The sequence below is a fragment of the Pelodiscus sinensis genome, chromosome 1 (assembly GCF_052426305.1).
Source record: "Pelodiscus sinensis isolate ZL-2025 chromosome 1, ASM5242630v1, whole genome shotgun sequence".
NCBI lineage: Eukaryota > Metazoa > Chordata > Testudines > Trionychidae > Pelodiscus > Pelodiscus sinensis.
Genome location: NC_143052.1, coordinates 202,696,017 through 202,718,832, shown reverse-complemented (window position 1 = coordinate 202,718,832; position 22,816 = coordinate 202,696,017). Strand labels below are relative to the sequence as shown.

General features: G+C 40.2%; 1 protein-coding gene across 1 annotated transcript in view; it reads right to left on the bottom strand.

Annotated features, from left to right (window-relative positions):
• CFAP47 (cilia and flagella associated protein 47) overlaps nucleotides 1-22,816 on the bottom strand; it is a 651,639-nt gene that overhangs the window by 126,190 nt on the left and 502,633 nt on the right. The window contains exon 54 of the mRNA XM_075913261.2: nucleotides 16,405-16,516. Coding sequence (XP_075769376.2) covers nucleotides 16,405-16,516 — 112 coding nt within the window. The remainder of the gene's footprint in view (nucleotides 1-16,404; nucleotides 16,517-22,816) is intronic.

Genomic DNA, 22,816 nt, shown 5'->3' with positions numbered 1-22,816 from the left:
CCCCTAAATGTCTCCTAAGAGCCCAGTAAGAAGTGGAAGTGTTGGTAATGCTGCTAGACAATATTAGCCTCCCATAGTTTGGCAAATTCTCTGGTTCAGCACCAGTCAAGTCCTGAGGACGACAGATTAGAGAGGTTCAAGCTGTAGCAGTAGCCATGGAAATGTCCACACAGCTTCCTTGCCATCACCTATGAAGTCTAAATGTTCTATGCTAAGGATTTAAACTAAGGCTATGTCTATACCGCACCTGTTTTGTGCAAGATATATGCAAATAAGGCTAAGCATGGAATATGTCGAGCCTTATTCGCATAATTAATGAACACCTGCTTTTTACGCAAGACACTTTTGTGCAAAAAGGAGCCATCTACACAGCTCCTTTTTGTACAAAACCCCCCTCTTGCGCAAGAGCTGTTCTTCCGCATTTTTTTCTGGGGGTTTAATGCAAAAAGGAGCTGTGTAGACGGCTCCTTTTTGCACAAAAGCCTCTTGTGCAAAAAGCGGATGCTCATTAATTATGCAAATCAGGCTCAGTGATATTCCATGCTTAATCTCATTTGCATATTTCGTGTGCAAAACGGGTGTAGTATAGACATAGCGAAAATGTTATACATCCCTGCTTTGAATCCTTCCCTGATAATCACCCTTTGGTAATGTAACCTTGAGGCACTGAAACTGCTGACAAGGGAGACTGAAGTTTGCTGTACAGACTTAGCTAAGAGGCAGTTTGCTTTTAGCTCATGTGGTAGCGGCATATGGCTTTAGCTCTAAGATTGCAAGTTCAATCCCACCTGCCAACAATCAGGGTCAATTGGCTCTACAGAAGGTAGTGGGGAATTGTGAATGATGCATAAGGAATGTGAATATGCAGAGTCCATCTAAAGAAAAAAATCTCAGTTTCAAGTAACTAATTCATTTCTTCCCTGTGGGGTCCTCTATATATCTTCGCACCTGGGACAGATCAATAGGCAGTCTCTGATCCAGGATGGTGGGACCTGGAGTTCTAGTTAAACAAGGAATGCGGGACTGCTGTACCAACTTTTGCATTTCATCTAGATGCCAAGGCTAAAGACTAATGTTTAGCAAAATTTTGAAAAATAATTCCACATTGCTGCTCTGCATATTTCTATCAGAGGAATACGACCAGAGAAAGCCATGCAAGCTTACTTGGATCTACCTGACTGAATTCTGATGCCTTAAGGAATGGATTTATAAGCTTCATAAATGTCTAATAGCCTTAAAGACTGTCTAAATTGGTTAGTTATGTCTAAATAAAAAAGATAAATGTTCTCCTCATATCTAATGTGTATAATTTGGCTTCCCTGTCATGAAGATTATTTTTGGGAAAATGGTAAAATTATGGATTGATTTATGTGAAAATCAGACTATTTTGGGTAACAACTTGGGATGAAAGGAGCTTCAGAGGGTAGCCGAGTTAGTCTGTTACAGAAAAAAACAACCAATGGTCTGGTAGCACTTTATAGACTAACAAAACATGTATATGGCATCATGAGCTTTTGTGGGCACAGCCCACTTCTTCAGATGATCGGAGTTATGAGTACAGTAGGGGATATGAAAACTCAAAATAAATAGGAGACGGGTAGGGAAGGGGGGACAAAAAGAAAAAAAGAAAAAAGGAAGGGGGGTGTGAGACAGGGTATCATTAAATATCTGGAGAATGGGTACTTAAACCTAAGTAGATCAAAGTAAACAGATAGATGCTAAGACAGCAAGGTTACCACTCACAGAGCTGTTAGCACCTTCAGTGGTTATGAAGTAGGTATTCTTATGAAACACAGTAAATGATAGATCAGCCACTAATTTTCAGGGCTCTCCAGCCGCACGGTTCTGCGCATGCGCAGATCATTCTGTGCATGCGCAGATTGCTCTGCGCCGGCTCTTTTGGGTTGTAATCTACTTTACATTATTTGTCAAGCCTTGCTAATGCTGGTAAATCACCTTTGCTTCTAGCAGAAGTTATTGCCACCCCCCTCCCCCAAAAAACAAACCAAACCCCAAACCAAACCTGTATTTACACAGTGATGAAATAAAGAACAGCTCTCCAGTGAAGTTCAAAGGGGGGGTCTTGTTATTTGTGCTAGTACAACCTTCAGATCACAGGAGGGCATAGGAGTTTTTATTGGATGATACAAATTAAGGCCTTTTAAAAACCTCTTAATTGTACCATTAGTAAAAATTGATTTTCTTTCTACAAGTACATGATATGCTGATATGGCTAAGAAATGAACCTTAACTGAAGATAATGAAAGAGGTGTCTTCTGAAGATACAATAAATACTTTAATAAATAAGTAATTGACGCTGTATAAAGATCCACATTATACATGGAAATCCACAATAAAAATGTTTTCATTTAAGACTACAGCACACTTTCATGTGTATTCTTTTCTATTATTGAATAGTACCTTTTGTACTTTTAATGAAAGTCATTCTTCTAGCCCATCTAACGGTTTATTCCCCATACAATCAAGTGAAGGGACTGAAGATTCAGATGATAGTCTTCCTCTGTTTATTGTATCAAGTCCCATACTAGCAGTAAAGGTTCCACTAATCCTTGGGACTGATTTATAAAATCCAGATACCACTAGTATCTGGGCCATATTAGAGCTATTTAAATCATCCTGGCTTTTATCTTTCCCTGAATAAGCAGAAATGGGGGGGGGGGGGGGGAAGGGGCGGACTTCAACATTAAAACCTGATCCAAGTGTATTAGAAAAGCATCCAATATTGATTCCTTATCTCTGCCTGTCCTGGAACAATATTTCTTACATTTCCTGTTGTTGCTGGTTGCAAACAGGACTATTATTTGGTTCCATCATAAACTGAAGCTGTGATTGACTACTTCATCCTTCAAGAACCATTCGTGCATCTGACTGGATGATCTGCTCACATGACTTACAAGGGTGTTCTGCTCCCCTGCTATGTGAACTGTTATTGGATCAATGTTGTGTTCTTCACAGTGCTCCTAAAGACTCTTGGCCTCTCTGAATAATTTCATAGAGTAAGTTCTTCCTTGCTTGTTTAGATAGTATAGCAATGACTTACTGTCTGTTGCTACCTGAACTAGTATGTTTTTAGTTGAGCTAGAAAGGACTTTAGAGCTAGTCTGATTGCTCTCAGTAGTTAAATATTGACACAACTGTTCCTTTCCTTTGGTAACCAAAAATTTTTGACCAACAATTCATTGGTTCAGATGGACTCCCCATCTTGGGATAGATATATCCATTATCAAACTGCTGATGTAGGAAGATTGAAAAGTGTACCCTCTAAGGGTGCATCTACACTGCACCCATAGCTCGAAATAAGCTATGCAGTTGGAGCTACACAAATTGTGTAGCTTATTTCAAGTCAATATCGAAATAGCTTAATCCGTAATTTGGTGCTGTCTATACAGTGCCAAATTACAAAATAACCTTCTCTTCTGATGTGCCCTGCCTGACCACCCGACAAAAATGTCAGTGAATTGTCCATGGTGGTCAACCAGGGCCTGCAGCACCATAGAAAAGTAGCCCTTGTGATTTATGTATTGGGCCGCTTGATGCTCCGGTGCACAGATTGGAATATGGGTTCCATCGAGGGCTCCACTGCAGTTCAGGAACCCTAGGGCAGCAAATCCGGCCATGATGGGGCCCAGGTCACCCAGGCGGATGAACCTGTGCAGCAGGATGGAAATGAGGGCCCTCACAACCTGCAAACGGAGACAAACAAACACAAAAAACAGAGAATGAAAGAGGGGGTGCCTGAGTCCTTGGGTGGTACTTGACCCCCTTCCATCGCCTCTCCCCCTCAAACACCCAAGAAGCCACTCCATATGAGGCCACTCCTCCAGCAGCAGAGCTGTGTGAGGGTGGGACTGCAGACCCCCCCAAGGACTGGGCTTCCCTTCACCCCCCACACCTCCCAACCTTCCTTCCCAACTATCCCTCTCCCTCCCTCGTGCAGGGACTGCAGCCCGAGAGTGCCTTACCTCCATGAGGATGGCCCAATGGTGGACTTCCCCACGCCAAACTGGTTGCCCACCGACTGGTAGCTGTCAGGGGTGGTGAGCTTTCAGAGGTCGATAGTGATCCACTTCTTCAGGGGGATGGCGGGCCACAAGTGGGTGTCATGTCTCCGGAGGGCGAGGGTGAGCCAGGCACACAGTTCCAAAAAGGTGGCCTTCTGCATGCGGAAGTTTTGGAGCCACTGCTAGTCATCCTACCACTCCATGACCAGCTGGTTCCACCAGTCCGAATTGATGTCCAGCCTCCAGAAACGCCTCTCCATTGTGGGCTGTGGTTGCCAGAGTGTAGCTCCCACACTGAGGGAGAGGGCCCAAGAATGAGCTCAGGGTCGAGCTCGGTCAGGACCAGGAAGGCAGCTGGCACAAAGTGCTGCAAAAACTGCAGTATGGCCATGTGGGACCATCGCATACCATGGGGCAGCTCCAGCTCCATGGCACCAAGAGAAAAGCTGTGGTGTCCAAAAAAGCACGGCAACCACAGCAGGCACTGGGAGAGCTTTTCTGTCCCTTGAAGAGGTAGCAAGCACACAGCCGAAGCAGAGAAATGGCTGTCCACGGGCGTCCTTTAAGCGTGTGTCTCTGTAAGGCTCTGGCACCAGCACTCAGAAGCAACTGGTGGCCTAAAGCCCTGGCTGAAGTGGTTCCGGGTGGCCTTTTATGTGCACGAGTGTCCAATCAGTCTGGATGCTCTCTTTCGAAAAAGCAGTTCGCTTTTTCAATGTGCTTTTGTGTGTGGAATAGATCATCCAAAAAAAGCTTCTTCCAAAAGAAGCCTGTAGTCTAGACGTAGCCTAGGAGGGTGGTGAAGCACTGGAATGGGTTACCTAGGGAGGTGGTAGAATCTCCATCCCCAGAGGTTTTTAAGTCCTGGCTTGACAAAGCCCTAGCTGGGATGATTTACTTGGGGGCTATACTCAATGACCTCCTGAGGTTTCTTCCAGCCCTAGGATTTTATGATTCTGTATTTTGAAATAACTGGCTTGCTGTTAAGAAGTGGGATAGCAATTTCAGGATACCTGTAGTATCCTGAAACAGCACTGCAGTGCAGACATAGCCTAACTTGTCTCCAAACTGTGGATAATGTCTAAATGAATTGGCTTAAACTCTGTGTCCTTGTCTCAAATATGATATTTTGGAGGAACTGTGGAAGACTAAGATATAAATTTTCATTTATTATTGTGTGTTTTAAATTTTTTCCTCTATTATAGCTGGTGTTGTGGGTTATAATTATGTTGAAGCAGGAAATAATATACGCTTCTCTGATTATAATAATAATAAAGTAAAAGAGATGAAGGAATGTGGAATACCTGTGGAATGGAGTTGAATATGGGCTCTTCATTGTATTATAGAAACCTATAGATTTAGCAGTAGATCTTACATTTTTCACCTTCTCTAATACTTCATAAATCTGAATACTAAACCTTCTTGAAAAGGAGAAATGAGAGATGGTCTTCTCTGGTGATTCCCAAGGGGTCTTTGGAAGAGGCAGTGGTACTGACCCCTTGAGGAAGCAGTCAGCCCTCCTGCAGAAGCTGCAACAGGAGAGGGGGAAGCAGCAGCCTAGAGTTATAACAGAAGCTGCAGATGACAGCAGAAGCAAATCTCAGTTCAGGTGCCCCGAGCCAGTGCAGGGGCCTGAAGCCCAGCTCTAAGGTTGCTGAAGTATGGAAGTGACCTGACTTCTATGCTGCTCTCCCTCCAATAATAACTGAGCAGGGGAAGTCCCTCTTTAGCCCACCTGATTTCTGGGCGATCACATTTCACAGGGAGGGCTAATTCCATAGTCTGTGACATGTTTTTCATGGTTGTGAAATTGGTAGGGCCCTATTAATGAGACTCTGTGCCTTACAGTGCTTCCATCTTGGACTGGCTCTGTGTAATGAGGCCAACACTGAGGATAGCTGCATATATTTCCTGGGTACTACAATTAAGTTTTTCTGAAATGGGACAGCTCTGGAAACAAGAGTTTGTCACTGATCCTGACCTTTTCTATTTTTGGATCCTTAGTTCTCTCATATTCTGCTGCATCTGACATAGAAGCTAAATCTCATTTCTTCCCTGATGAACAGTCTGGAGTCAGACTTACCGACTAAGTCAGTCTTTGAGAATGGACCACCATTGTCAAGCCTTCCTGAAATAAAATTGCCTGGAGCCTGTTTTGTCTCATTATCTTTGCTTTTGTGGGAAACATTGAGCAGATCCAACTGAGAGAGAATATCCTTCCCTCAAACGTGCCAAGCATCTGGCATGTGCCTCTGATGCTGGAAATATCAGTAGCCATGGGACACATCTTTTAAATATAGGTTTTTTAGTCTTGTAATCTCTTATGTTATCCCTTTAACAATCTCTAAATTCAGCTATGTAACCCTATGTACTTATGTAACAGATATAAGTTGTCAAACTATTATGGACATAAATCTCAGACAGCAACAATGTGACTGTCCAGCAGGTTGTGATTGCAGTAATTGAGGCAGTAGAGCACAATGCTCCTTTTAAACCTTAGCCTTAGAATGCTTGGAGTTTCGGTAAGGGAGACATGAGGATGCTCTTACAGCCACTTCCTAGTACAGTAGATTTTTTTTTTTTTTTTTTTACTGTTCATGCAGCATCCCATGCATGAGAATATGCAGAGGACACTCAAAAGAAGAACAATGGAAGTATTTTAAAGGGACCTGCCTCTATCTCTATGATGTTTATCTTCTCTATCCATACTATGACTACGCAAATCTGTTTCTCTAAACTACCAGTACTAATCAAAGGATACCAAAACATTCTGCATAAGTGGTAAATTCTTTGGACACTGAGGAAACTGTGCTCTTACACATCACTTACCTTTGCAGAAAAATGCATGACTTCTTACAGCTGTGCTGCAGTGGACATTACTAAGGCTAAAAAACAGATGTTTCTCCCAATTTTGTTCATATGAGATGATCCAATGAGTGAAGAGATACCAACTTAAGATGGTCCAAAGACTGAGACAGGTCAGTATTCTCAATCATATCAGATCTGAACTTATCTAAAAATAAAGCTATATATCAGGGCTACTCAACTTTGGAAGCCCAGGGACCACAATGATACTCACAGCACATGCCAAGGGCCGCAACTTGAGTGTGGCTGCATGTACATGCAAATATATATGCAAATATATGCAAATAGCTTCTTTCACACAATACCCTGATGCTCTTAGCACCTCCTGCCTGGGGGCTAGAAATGCCGACACCCTGTTCCCATCTGTTCCAGCCAGCCCCGTCCGCTTGTGTCTTTCAATGCTCACCCCACCTGGGAGATGCCTCGCCATCGTGGAGCGTGTTCCCAGTGGAGACCATGTTCAAAGGATCCCACCCACAGGCCATGTGTTGAGTAGCCCTGATATATATAATATCTAAACTTGCTGACTTGAAATATTCATAATTTTTCACTTACTACTGGCGTATTCTGCAAACTGTGCTCATTCTTAACTGGGCAATGTCACCTTTGAGTTGCTTTTCAAATAGAAATAATATTTTACATTTAACGGTGCCTTATTTGAAACTATTTCAAAAAACTTCACAAATTTATGCATCTCACAACTGCCCTGTGGTCAAGAAAGCACTATTATCCCTTTTTAAAGCTGAAGAAACACAGGAACATTTAGGTTAACTGATTTGCTCAAGATTTCACAGAAAGTCTATGGCAGGGCTGGACGTACACAGTGCTGGTCACTGACATGCCATGATGCATATTTCTAAACTGTTTATCATGGGCAGTGCAACATGCTCCTATGTATAATGTGCAGAACTTGAAATTCTAAGGGGGCAGTGTATATAGATTCTATAGAAAAGAGAAGGTCTAATACTGCTTTCTAACAACCACCCTTTGCCATTAAAAGAACATCATTTTAAACCCTAGAAGGAGTGCCAGCTAGCCTTACTAAAGAGGGGCCTGCCATGAGGAAGGTTCAGCACAAAAGGGGGAAATGGGACACAGTAGAATATTCAAGATTCTGAAAATTCCCTTGGTGAAAAAATAGCAGCAAGATTATAACACATGCTCAAAATTTGTACTTAAAAGAAAGTAAAGAGGTAGATATTATAACTCAAAATCCACTTCAAAGTTAAGTGTTTATACTGTGGTTGGGGCTGAATACTCTTAAAGTTATATGACTTAATTCTGATGGATCTTTCTTAAACAATGTTTTATGGCTACTGGTGACACTTAAGCCTCAGGTAAATGAGTTAGACATTAGAATTGAAAGCATACAGGATATTTTTTTTAACTGCCTGGATAGATCACATGCAGTGTGCTGGAAACAGAAATCAAGATAATTAATTCTAATCCATTTATGTGCTAATGATCTGAACATAATATGTATGAAACTTCCAGAGTGCTTCCAAAATCTATCTATACAGTAAGCTAATAATATAATGAATCAAGATTACGCTACTTGGCTACAAGTTCAAATACTGATTTGTGAAATGATTAGTAGCAGAACACATCCAGCTTTTGCTTATTTTATGATGATGTATTAACATACTCCATATAATAAAGTGACTAAAACAAACTAACGCTTCATCTTATTTGCTCAGCTTGAGATAATATGATACCTAAAATATAGAGCAACTTAAGAAGTAACGTTGATTTTTTTTTTAACTTGAATATACAGTACAGGTTGAATCTCCATGGTCCTAGACTCTTTGGTCTGGCAACATCCGTGGTCTGGAAGGACCATAGATGTTGCAGAATGAGAGTCCCAGCCACAGAGGTTGCTTGTGGCTGACAGCCCATAGGGTCAGTGGCCTGGGGGCAGGGAGCTGGGCCAGTGGGTTGACACCTGGGGGCAGGAAGCCCTGCCAGTGGGAGAGCAGGGCCTGCCATGGAGGAGCAGGAAGCCCTGCCAGCCAGGAGCACAGAGCCCTGCTGCAACCAGAGTGAGATCAGCCCAAAGAAAAACCCTGCTGGCCAGGGGGCACGAATCCCTTCTGTGGCAGGAGTGAAGTCAGCTAAAGAGAATGCCGGCTGGGGCACAGAGCCCTGCTGGCCGGAATTGGGCAGCAGCCAAGAGAGGAACCTGCAGAGAGTGAGGCTGGTGGCCTGCAGAAAAGTCCCACCAAGGGCAGCAGATCCTAGCAGGTGTGCTGGGGGTAGCACTGTGGCCAGAGCTGCAGCCAGGAGGAGACCGCCAGGAGAGCCTGAGGCCTGACCTCTTCTCATCTGGCAAGTTCCCTAATTCAGGACCAGTCTGGTCCTGAGGGTGCTGGACCAAGGAAGTTCAATCTGTATTTTGATCGTAATTAGGTTTTTAACTATGTGCAATCAATTAATAAAAAACACATGGTGCTTGGTGCTGCTCTGATGATGTCCCAAAAGCAACTTTAAATGGCCATCTACAGAATATTCTCATGAACGGGAAATCCCAGGGTAGCACAGAGATTCTATAGCTGCTCTTATGCTCTTCATTCTCCCACTCATTGCAGGAGGTGTGGCCAAGGCTCTACTGCCAAATTGGTCCTCAACTATTCAAAGATAGCTACCTTAATTTTATACTGTCAGGTTGCTCTAATTTACAAATGGTGCCAGGATTGGGGAAAAGAAAAGCTGGCTTTAAACCACTTTCGAGGCCCTTATTGAGTTGCATAGAGAGTGCCTTGACCACAGAACTATTTCAGGAACTTAGAATTATTTAACACTATTTATAGCAATATTGACTGATAAGGAATTACATTTATATTAGAATTTTAGTTTTAACTATGAATTTCATTGTTTTAATGTATCCTTTATGAAATGCTTCCAACCATTGTCTCTGGCCATGTACATTGTCTTCTGTAGGGTGACCATATTTCATTATGCTGAATATGGGAGACTTGGTAAAATTACTCATATACAAGTGAGTTCAATGGCAGTGAATCAGAATTATGAAGTACAAACATTCAAATTAACATCTAGTTGACTTAGTCCCTGTTAAAAAGAAATACTGTGTAGTTATGGATTCTTTTTATTTACCTTATCTTTATGGCTTTAGGGCTCACGTGGGTGGAGATGAGACACAAACACACTCCCATACACTGCTTTTACACAGGGGAGGTGACTGACTGACCTGACCCTTCCTGCCTGCTCCTGGCCTAGAATTGGAGGATCTTGGGCTTCCCTTAGGTACTGGAAAAAACAATAAATGGTCTGGTAGCACTTTATAGACTAACAAAACATGTAGATGGTATCATGCGCTTTTGTGGGCACAGCCCACTTCGTCAGATGACCAGAGTTATGAGTTTAGGATGTGCACACCCAAACTAAATAGAGAGGGGAAAGAGAGAGGAAGGGGAAAAACAGGAAGGGGGGTGGGAGACAGAGAACTAGAGGGAATCAGTAAGTATCTGAAGACTGGGTAGTTAAAACAAAGCAGATAAGAATCAAAGTCAATAGACAGTATCCTTCCTGACATGGGAGTCTACACAAAGAGCTGTTTGCACCTTTAATGGGTGTTAAGTTGATAGTGTCCCAAACAGCTGTCATCACGATTGAGTCCATTAGCCTGTGAACTGAATTTGTGGATGAACTCTAATTCCAATTCTTCCCTGTGGATATGGCTTGTAGAACTGGTTTGTGACAAGACTGCTACCCAAAGATCTTTTAAACAGTAATTCAGAAGACTGAAGTGTTCCCCAATAGGTTTCTGTATGCTTCCTTTATGTATATCTGATTTGTGTCCATTGATTCTTTCCCGCAGAGACTGTCCAGTTTGTCCAATATATATAGCAGTGGGGAACTGCTGGCATTTGATGGCATAGATCTAATTACTGGTGCAGTCAAATGACCTTTTGATTTGGTAGCTTATGTTGTTGGCTCAAGTGATGAATTTGCGAGTATAGATATGTGTGCAAAGTTGGCATCATTTCTGGTTGCAGTGCTAAGTTCCTTGAGGCTTATGATGTGGTTGTGTGGCATGGTTACCGGAAATAATTCATTTCAGGTTGGGGGGTTGTCTGTAAGCAAGAATAGGCTTTTCTCCCAAGGCCTCTGAGAGTGAGGGATCATTTTCCAAGATGGGTTGTAAATTGTATATAATGCGTTGGAGGGGTCTGAATTGTGGACTATAGGACAAAAGGAGTTCTGTTATTTTCTCTTTTGGGTCTGTCTTGAAGCAGTTCATGTCTGGGTACTTTTTTGGGACTGTCAATTTGTTTTTTCACTTCTCCAGGTGGGTATTTCAGTTTTAGGAATGCTCTGTAAAGATCCTGTAGGTGATTATCTCTGTCTGTGGGGTTGGAGCAAATCCGGTTATATATTAGGGCTTCGCTGTATACAATAGACTGAGAAATGTATCTGGGATGGAAGCTGGAGGCATGAAGGTAAGTGGGTAGCGGTCAGTGGGTTTCCAATATAGGGTGGTGGAAATTTGTCCACCATTATTTAACTGGACTGTAGTGTCCTGGAAGTAGATTTCTTGTGTGGATTGGTCCAGTCTGAGGTTGATGGAGGGGTTGGAAGTTGTTGAAATCCTTGTGGAATTCTTCAAGAGTCTCTTTTCCATTGGTCAATATGATGAAGATATCATCGATGTAGCATAAATAAAGTAGGGGTGTTAGTGGGCGAGAGCTGAGGAAACGTTGCTCAAGGTCAGCCATAAAGATGTGGCATATTGTGGTGCCATGTGAGTGCCCATGGCTATGCCACTGACTTGGAGATAGAAATTATCTCCAAATTGGAAGCAGTTGTGAGTGAGGACAAAGTCACAGAGCTCTGTAATCAGGCTGCAGTGTTGTTATCTGGGATGGTGTTCTTGATAGCCTGTAATCCGTCTTCATGTGGAATGTTGGTGTAGAGCATGGGTTCCCAAACTGGGGGGCATGCAGAAATTCCAGGGGGGCATGAGGCGACCCAGCCCCCCCCATCAAGTTTTGCTGCCCTGCTCAGTTCCTTTTTTGGGAGGGGAAGGGCGTGAGGGTTTTTCAAAAATCAGAAAGGGGGGTGTGATGCTGAAAAGTTTGGGAACCACTGGCATAGAGGGCTTCTACATCCATGGTGGCTAGGATGGTATTTTCAGGAAGATTACTGATGTTCTGAAGTTTCCTCAGGAAGTCAGTGGTGTCACGGAGGTAGCTAGAAGTGCTGATAGCATACTGGCTCAGTATATATATACTGACTCATATATACTGGCTCAGCCAATGGCTGTGGAAGAAGGAAGGAGCCTGCTGGCCAGGCTGTTGGTAAGATAAGCACTCCACCTAGGAGGTGGTTCTCCACTCAACACTGGGAGTGGGATGTGTCCTGCCAGGGGGGATATGGACGAGAAGTGGGGGACATGTAAAGGCATCATGGGTAGGCAGCAGAGAGGACATGTAATCAACTGCTGCCTGGCAGCTGCCTGCAATCACCAGGCATCACAGCTCACAGGGCGCACCCAGAGCTGACTGGAAATGGGATGGGGGTACTGCTAGCTGAGAGCTAGCATGCAGTGGGAGCTTTGCTGATGAGATAGCAGGGGGAGTACCAGCACTGCATACTGCAGCTTTGCCCTGCCATTAGTATTGTACTTCTATCCCCAAATGTCAGCTACTAAAATCCCTCACTCATTGCTGGTAGGCAGATGACTGGCATGCAGGGATCCAGCCAGCAGCAGGATCTACCAGACCTGATGGGAGAGAGAAAATATGTGCAATTTGCCTGTTTGGGTTTTGTTGTTGTTTGTTTTGTTTGTTTTTAAGTTGGGACACCTGCAGGCTAGCTTAAATACAAGACTGTCCCTACCTAGTCTTCTGGGAAAGACTATAGGCAAGAGAAAATAAACTACTGAAATCCTGTAAGATTCTCTCAGAGGGAAAGTCTTCTAGATTTAAAAATACAGCATGCCTTCACTTGGAAGAAGAGAATTCACGCTTTGAATGCAAGGCTTTAATCCTCTTATGACACTTAATACGGAAATCAGAAGCTATCCAATAACAATGCTTGCAGTCTAAAATATGAGAAAATACACAAAATTGGATGGTGAAAATACAAGAACTAAGTAGCTCTGAATGGTATAATGAGCGATACGAATACTGAAAACAAAAAGTTGTATAATCAAAATTTAATGCAGCGTACCTATAAAACTCAAAATCTAACCTTCCTCAGAAGACTCACTCATTCTTAGTCCCCTTACACAACACTAACGTCCGGGACACAATAAGCACAATAGGCTAACTAAGGTGTTTATCATGAGTAAGCATTTAAAAAAAATAATGTTTTGATTCTCAGAAAGGATAAATAGCTCCACATCACTTAAATGAGAGCAGAAGGTGCTCAGCAGCCGAGTACATCAATAATCAAATAAATCTCTTCTTAAAAGTACACAAAATTTGGCCAGCTTATAGACTATGGGACCACAGGGAGAGGAATGCAGTGATAGGAAAGGAAAAAGGATGTATAGAGCAGTAGGAGGCTAAATATTTTTTTATAGGAGAAAATGTTCTCCATGTGAACATCAATTTGTAGAATTAACTGTTCCAGGGTTTCTCTCTAGCTGGCTAGAGTAAGAAGAATTCTTTTCCTGTTGAGGACTGATTTCCCTGTTTCCCTGGAATCCCTTGACTGAAAAACTGTGCATCTGGTCATCATTTTAGCTAATCTTCTTTACCCTGGGGAAATATTGCACAAGTCCAAACTGGGTTTCAGTCGTAAGATTTGTTTTGGGGAGGCACTATATTTACATGAGCCCTTGGCTATGTCTAGACTGCAAGCCTCTTTTGAAAGAGAGCGTCTAGACTGCACGCGGAACTTTTGAAAAAGCAAGCTGCTTTTTCGAAAGAAAGCAGCGAGTGAGTCTGGATGCTCTCTTTCTAAAAAGCCCTGTTTGCTTTCAAGAACGCCTTTTTTCGAAAGAGCACTTTCAAAAAAAAGGCGTTCTTCCTCGTGAAATGAGGTTTACCGCCGTCGAAAGAAAAGCCACGTTCTTTTGATTTAATTTCGAAAGAACGCGGCTGCAGTCTAGACGCAGGTGAAGTTTTTTTGAAAAAAGGCTACTTTTTTCGAAAAAACACCTGAGTCTGAACACAGCCTTGATGTTCACACTGGAAATCTGTCCGCTCGGGAGAGGAATGGAATAGTGACGGTGTTTGCAAAATAACTGTAAACATCATGGGGGTACCCCTGAAATCTTACTAGAGATATACTTATCAACTATATAATTGCTTTGAAATACTAACCAAAAAAGAGTTATACAATTGTTCTGAATTAGTGTAAAGATATTATTATAACAGCAGAAAAAGAATCTCATCACATTCATCATAAGAGGTATTGACATAGCTTACAGGAAAGCTCAAAATATTAGAGGATGTATTTGTACATATATATTGTAAGAACATATTCTATTGAGAGGGGAACACTCTGAATGTCATTATCTATGGATTTAAGAACCTTGTAAATTTCCAATCAATCCTGAGCTCATCACTAAATGCCTCATGGAGTAAACATTTAAAGTTCTCAAAACTCATTAGGTTAATTAGCTCTCCAGTTCTCTATTATATATATATTTTTTTCATTTGTACTGCTACTTTTCATTCTTGAAACGAGTTTAACTATTAAAAATTCCCTCTTTCCTTTTCTGCATAGATTCTTATCAATTGTTGTCACTCCTTTCTCTAAAGCATCTCTAATAGAGCATTCTTTTTTCTCCATCTCTGTTGTTAGACTCTTGGTTGATGTTTTGGTAATCTCTTATCTCCTCTACAGTAACTTCCTTCTCTCTGGCTTCCCTGAACCTCATCTATCTCCCCCCCTCCCCCTCCTCGCCCTTTATTGAACACACTGCTGCCAAGATAAGTCTTACATCTCTGCTCTTGCAGGGTGGTAAACTGAGGCAGTCCATGGTAAGAACCCCTATTCGCTAAGAACCCCTATTCAATCATAAAATCTGAGACGGGCCTGTAAACCTAACAGGACGGGCAGTTAGCATGAATTAGCATGACCCTGGGAAAGGCACGGTCGCCCTGGCAAGCACATTCCAAGGGGCCGTACCAGATGACACAGACTGATACTGAAACAGCCTTGCTAACATGTTTTGCTTTAATCCTTGATAAAGGGCCCATAAACTCATGGATCACATCAGCGCAAGGCACCATTAACTTCTTCACAGACGCATCATAATTTAACTAGACAAAAGTTGCCATTTAATTGTCTGTTTGTTTATGTTGGCTTATTTAGCTTATTAAAGAAAACTACTTGTATTAGAGATAAGGTGTTTTACTGACGATGGGCGGAGATGCTGTGTAACCTTCTTCGCTTATTGGCTTACGTGCTCATTTCGTCTAGCTGCTAGAACCCATCCAACGTCTTCACATCCGTCCATCAGCCCCCTATATAATCTATTTTAATGTTTTGCTTAGGCAGTGTTCACCAGCCTAATTAGCTGAGGGAGACTCCACCAGCGTTGTGTGCAATAAATCCTCTTGCTTGTTTCACCGCATCCAAAGTGTCCGGACTTATTCCCAACAGTTCTTCACTAACTTCTTTCTTTCCACACTAAATCCGTTCCCAGGTCACAATTCCCTGCACAAATCTGCTCTAACCTGCATCTCTTATCTCATTGTTTTCCTTCCTCATTCTAACTCCTTCTGTTTTCTCAATCTTCTGTCTTGGTTGTATAGGTGCTGAAACTAGAGGCGTAGCAGTATCCCCTGACTTGAAGTGGTTTCATTATATACAAGGTTTACAGTTTGGTTCAATGGCTCTCAGCATTCCCACTATACAAACTGTTCCACCACCACTGGTTGATTGATCTACTTGCTTCCAACACCTGCTGATTTTATGCCTTCTCAAATCAATGTTTGCCAAACACACACTCTGCTCCTTCAAAAAGTACTCCACAAAGCACTCCAGAAATGTCCATACTGAGTTTATTTTCTGATCATATTTCACAGTTTTACGTCTCCTCTTGCCTTTAGGCTGTAAACCTCTCTAGGACATATGCACTTATTTATATGGCACATTTAACACTCTGTACAATGCTGTATATTTTTAATGCACTATGTAATTAACAAACTTTTTCATCAATAGGAACAATTCGACAGGTTGAACTTCTCTAGTCTGGCACTCTCTGGTCCAGCAATAACTGTGGCGTGGCCATAACTTAGGTGTGGCCAAGTTTCCCATATCCCATAAAATTTGTTTACAGCTACCAGTCCTGGCTTTTGCTATTCTATGCTGTTACTTAGCTCTAATTTACCCCTAAATTCCTTCTAAGAGCCTAGTAAACAATGGAAGTGTTGCTAGACAATATTGACTTCTCACGGTCCAGCAAATTCTCTGGTTTGGTACCAGACAGGTCCCAAAGGTGCTGGAATAGAGAGGTTCAACCTGTACTATGTCCCTATTGTATGAAAGCAAAGTTTTTTTGTTTATTTGTTTGTTCGTTTGTTTGTTTATAAGTACTTACAGGTTTCCTTGGATCCGTCTCTACAGAAAAATGTTCAGGATTGCTGTTGACAATTTCCAGTTCTAGGGTTTCATATGTAGGATTAAGCAGAGGGATATGCATACGGACCCATCTTAAAGAAAAATAAAATCCGAGTAAGGTATTATAAATTACTACGCTTGTTTCATTATTGTCTAATGTGAAACTTTTGTGGCTTTTACTGATTTGAAAAAAGAATTAAGCTTCAATATATTTAATAGTCCTTAAACCTTAGTCCAGCCAGTATTTTTCAGCACACTGGACTAACCACCTTCTCTGTGCTTGCTTATGAGTTGCCATGTGACCTAAGTCCTCCCATTTCAAATTAATTTTTTTCTATGTCATTAGTAAAGTACACTTCCAAGTCATCCTATGTGTACCCTTCTTTCTTGTTGGATTTTCTGGCTTCCAACTCAAAGCCATAATTGGTAGTCAGTTATGATCCATTTCTAATTCATGCCCTAGACACTGATGTCTTCTCTTACAAATTATTTGTGGTAGAGGCCGCACATTAGCCATTTTTTGACCTCATCATTTGCTTTAATTTCCTCATAGCTTACTTCTAATGTTCTCCATAAGCACTTATAATAAAATGCATCCAACTTCTGAGTATCTGTTTTCTTAAATTACCAGATTTCATTGCTGTAGGTTGCTATGGCTACAACAACAGCTGAGTAGACATTTAGTTTTGTATGTAAGGATATGGTATTAAGTTTTCAAATACTCCTAAGTTTATTGAAGGCTGTGTTTGTTTTTCTGATCCTTATTCTTATTTCCTCAAAACATGTACCACCTTGGCTTATTGTGCTTCCAAGATATTTGAATTAATCTACACCCTCTCTAACAGTTCATCCTCAGTTTTGATATTTAAATCTATATCTCCAATGACTATGGTTTTACATTTCTTTATATTAAATCAGTCCTACCTTTCCCATCATTGCTTTAACTTCATTTGTGCATGATTGAAGTCCTTCAGCATTTTCATGTAAAAGAGCAATGTCATCGGTGAAATCTAGATCGAGTAATCTCGAATGATTCCACCTTAAGATGTATTGATTATTCTCACATCCCTTGAGGCCATAATTAATGAGGAGAAAGAACAAGAATGGAGACAGGATGCTCCCTTGTTTTACCTATCTTAATTTCAAATGACTCACTTAATCTTCTATCCATTGTAATACAACATTTGGAGTTAGTATAAAATGCCTTCATTACGTTGATCTGTTTCACTGGAATTCCACACTGCCTAACAATTTTCCATATTATATCCCCATTTATATGCACTCACTTATGTTTAATAGTATTAACAAGTAATAGCTATTAAATATATTATGCTTAAGTTCTGCAATACCTGCTTGTAATTACCTTAAGTGACCACAACTTCAGTTTTACTTTCATGCTCTATTCTCTTTGATTTAAGAACTCACTTTCTAGGAGTAGGACTATTTTTGGTGTCACTCATTTTAGCCATGTGGCTGATTCTAACTTTTAAACCATCAGAAAGATTTGATAGCAGAAAGTAAAATGATTACATTTTTACTTTACCACACATTTATAGTCCATAGGAAGACTACAGTATCTGCCCTTAGAGAAAATAACTGCATAGAAAGTAATGATAATCAGACGATAAATAATTATACCTGCATTTCCTCTCCCTCTAAGTAATGGTCAAAAAAGCTAGTAATAAAATTATATCTCCAATAAGTTTTGATTTACTGGCACTAAGCAATATTTCTTCTTGATCATTTTGTAACCCTGAACATTCAAACAAGACTCCTGTTCTATGCTTGACCATTTAAAAGCAAATTCTCCCACTGCCTCCGATTCACTCCCCTCACTCCTCCCACACAAAGAAAGACAATTTCATTTTACACAGTGGTGGCACTGCTTCTTACAATGTAAAGACTAATCATTATATTTAAAATGTAGAGTATGGATTTTAGTCAATACTGTGACTGCCATAGAGAAAAAGTTGCATTACAGGGGTTGTGGAAATGGTGTGCTTTAAATCAGCCAATACTAAACCTTTCAATCTGTACTTTAGTCTTCTCCTCTGATAATTAAAGCAAATATATGGAGATAGGATGTGTTCTGTGGGATATGTTATTTTCCAAGAAAAATATCACTAGCTATTCCAAGATTCCTATTATGCTGACCATACTACTATAATATAATAATCCCCATGTATGAGGATGTTAACCATAAATCACAAGCTAATTATACTAGCAAGGGACATATAAAATAAAGGTAGATCAGCGGAAGTGATAATTAAGGAAAAGTCTGAAAAATGTGTCACACACTTTGGGTTTGTATTCATTCAAGTACCTCCAATACAGAGAAATCCATCTAACCAAATCTGTAATAGGTTAACTGACTTTGATACATACATTTTTCCCTTAGTAAAGGCAGTTAATCCCATCCAAACTGTAAGAATTGTTTGTAAAAAGCAATAGCCCATTAAGGGAAAGACATGTCAATCCAATTTCATGATTGTGACTTGGGGTCCCAATCTTGAAATGTCCTCAGTGCTGCAGTCAGCCACCACCATGTATGTTAAAAAAGTGTTCATTTCGGTGGGGTTACACACAAGTCTAGCATTCCACACAGGTATAGAGGTTTACATTGTTAGGGCCTAAACCTACCATATTTGAGAAGCAGTTCCCTCATGAACTCCCTTGGAGGATTTCTCAGAGTCTCAGGGATAAACAAGAATAAATTAGACTTACATATTCCCTAGGCCTAAACTATTACTTTTCAGTAGAGAGCCATAATGTTGCCATGAAGCAGAGGACCCAAATGCTATGACTGCCTCAAAATGAAACTGATTATATATAACCATTTAATTACACGACTAAGTAACAATAAGATATGGGAACTTTTATGAGAGGCAACCTAAAACATTTCAAAGCCAATTTCTTTTTTAAAAGACAACAGTTTTGTGAAAAAAAAAAGTTATTGTCCAAACTATGCATATCCTTTTGAAATTTTGCAACCCTGCTCTCTCCTTTTTGATTTTTGAAGCAAAGAAATACTTTAGGGGGGCAGATAAAGGAAGAGCTTCTGTTATATGGAGAGTTGCACCACATTCTTAAATACCAAGTCATTAGTGTACCAAAATATTATTTGGAAATATTACAAAGCAGGTATATATATTTTTAAAAGCAGGATAATCAATTCATAGCAAGCAACTTAATTAACAACTTCATAGTGTATAGTTTAAAATATAAGGTCAGCTGCTATTTGAAATATTTCAGTTACATTTATTAGAATATAGATTTTTATAAATAAACTTACTTGAAATTCAAGTGTCAACACACACACAAACATGCATGATTTTAATTTTAATTTAAACGATAAATACAATAGTTCATTGATTTAAAAGTATCTGAAATATTCTTTCACATTAATGGCTGTAACCTGCATAGTGCTCTGACAGTTTTATAAACAGCTTGCAGATATGTGCATATGAACTTGTCAAGGAGCTCAAAGTAAAATAGCATTTTATAATTGCCATTTAAAACAAAAACTATCCTGTTCATTTAATTAATAGAGATAATTAAATTTTAACAACAGTTAATTGCTTTAGCTTTTAATCTATATTTAATGACTGATATTTCAAATTCATCTCATTTTTCTCTACAGCTATTATAAAATATTTATTATGCATCCTGGAGCTTTAAAATATTATTATAGTATATTTTTTTCCTGCCTAAAAACAATTCATTCTTAGTTGAACAATGAAAAAATTATGCATTTTAATTAGTTGTTAAAGATTTTTTTTAAAGTAATCACAATTCATTGTGAAAGGTAAAAATACAGTTGTGATTAATTATAGTTTTATTTGCATGTTAAATAATAATAGAATACCAATTTAAATTTATTATAAATATTTTGGATGTTTTTCTATATTTTCAAATAGTTTGACTTCAATTATAACAAAATACTTTGTGTATACTGCTCACTTTATTATTATTTGTATTATAAATATTTTCTCTGTAAACAAGATTAAAATTTGTAAATTGAAGCATGAAGGAGCACACAAATGCAATGCCAGCTACAACAGTGCCATAGACTCATGGACTCATAGATTTTAAGGTCAGAAGGGACTATTATGATCATCTAGTCTGACCCCCTGCACAGTGCAGGCCACAAAATCTCACCCACCCCTCCTAGAATAATCCTCTCACCTATATCTCAGATATTGAAACCTTCAAATACTTTGAAGACCCCAAGATGCAGAGAATCCTCCAGCTGTGATCTGTACCCCATGCTACAGAGGAAGGCGAAAACCTCCAGGGCCTCTTCCAATCTACCCTGGAGGAAAATTCCTTCCCGACCCCAAATATGGTGATCAGCTAAACCCTGAGCATGTGGGCAAGACTCATCAGCCAGACACCCAGAAAGTTCTCTATAGTAACTCCTATCATCCCTCCATTGACCTATTTCCCACTGATAATGAATGGTCAATTAGCTACCAAGATCATGTTATCTCATCAAACCATCCCCTTCATAAACCCATCTAGTTTCATCGTGAAACCAGATAGATCTTTTGCCACAACTACTTCCCTTTGAAGGCCGTTCCAGAACCTCACTCCTCTAATGGTTAGAAACCTTCGTCTAATCTCAAGTCTAAACTTCCTACTAGCCAACTTATATCCATTTGTTCTTGTGTCCACATTGGTATTAAACTTAAATAATTCCTCTCCCTCCCTGGTATTTATCCCTCTAATATATAAAGTGCAATCATGTCCCCCCTCAGCCTTCTTTTGGTTAAAGTAAACAAGCCAAGCTCCTTGAGTCTCCTTTCATAAGACAGGTTTTCCATTCCTCGGATCATCCTAGTGGCCCTTCTTTGTACCTGTTCCAGTTTGAATTCATCCTTCTTATACATGGGAGACCAGAACTGCACACAGTATTCCAAATGGAGTCTCACCAATGCCTTGTATAATGGCACTAACACCTCCTTATCCCTACTGGAAATACCTCGCCTGATACATCCCAAGATCGTATTAGCCTTTTTCACAGCCATGTCACAATGGCGGCTCATAGTCATTCTATAATCAACCAGGACTCCGAGGTCCTTCTCCTCCTCCGTTACTTCCAACTGATATGTCCCCAGCTTATAACTAAAATTCTTGTTATTAATCCCTAAATGCATAACCTTACACTTCTCACTATTAAATTTCATCCTATTGCTATCACTCCAATTTACAAGATCATCCAGATCTTCCTGTATGCTATCCCGATCCTTTTCTGAATTGGCAATAGCTCCCAACTTTGTGTCATCCGCAAATTTTATTAGGACACTTCCACTTTTGGTGCCAAGATCAACAATCAAAAGATTAAATAAAACTGGCCCCAAAACTGATCCCTGAGGAACTCCACTAGTAACCTTCCTCCAACCTGACAGTTCACCTTTCAATATGACCCGCTGTAGTCTCCCCTTTAACCAGTTGCTTATCCACCTCTCAACTTTCATATTAATCCCTATCTTTTCCAATTTAACCAATAATTCCCATGTGGTACTGTATCAAATGCCTTACTAAAGTCGAGGTAGATTAGATCCACTGCATTTCCTTTATCTAAAAAATCTGTTACTTTCTCAAAAAAGGAGATCAGGTTGGTTTGGCACAATCTACCTTTTGTAAAACCATGTTGTAATTTGTCCCAATTGCCATTAGCCTCAATGTCTCTAACTACTTTCTCTTCAAAATTTTTTCTAGGATCTTACATACTACAGATGTCAAACTAACAGGCCTATAGTTACCCGGGTCGCTTTTTTTCCCTTTCTTAAAAATCGGAACTATATTAGCAATTCTCCAGTCAAATGGTACAACCCCTGAGTTTAGAGATTTATTAAAAATTTTTGCTAATGGACTTGCAGGTTCATGTGCCAGTTCCTTTAATATTCTTGGATGAAGATTATCTGGGCCGCCTGATTTACTACCATTAAGCTGTTCACGTTTGGCTTTTACCTCGGATATGGTAATATATACCTCCTTATCTTTGGTCCCATTTGTTAACTTACCATTAACCCTAAGCTCTTCATTAGCCTCATTAAAGACTGAAGCAAAGTATTTGTTCAAATATTGGGCCATTCCTAGATTATCCTTAACCTCCACTCCATCCTTAGTAATTAGCGGTCCTACTTCTTCTTTTTTTGTTTTTTTTCCTATTTATATGACTATAAAACCTTTTACTATTGGTTTTAATTCCCTTTGCAAGGTCCAACTCTACCTGACTTTTAGCCTCTCTCACTTTATCCCTACATGCTCTAACCTCAATAAGGTAGCGTTCTTTACTAATCCCTCCCATTTTCCACTCCTTATATGCTTTCTGCTTTTTCTTAATCACCTCTCTGAGGGTATGTCTACACTACAAAGTTAGTTCGAAC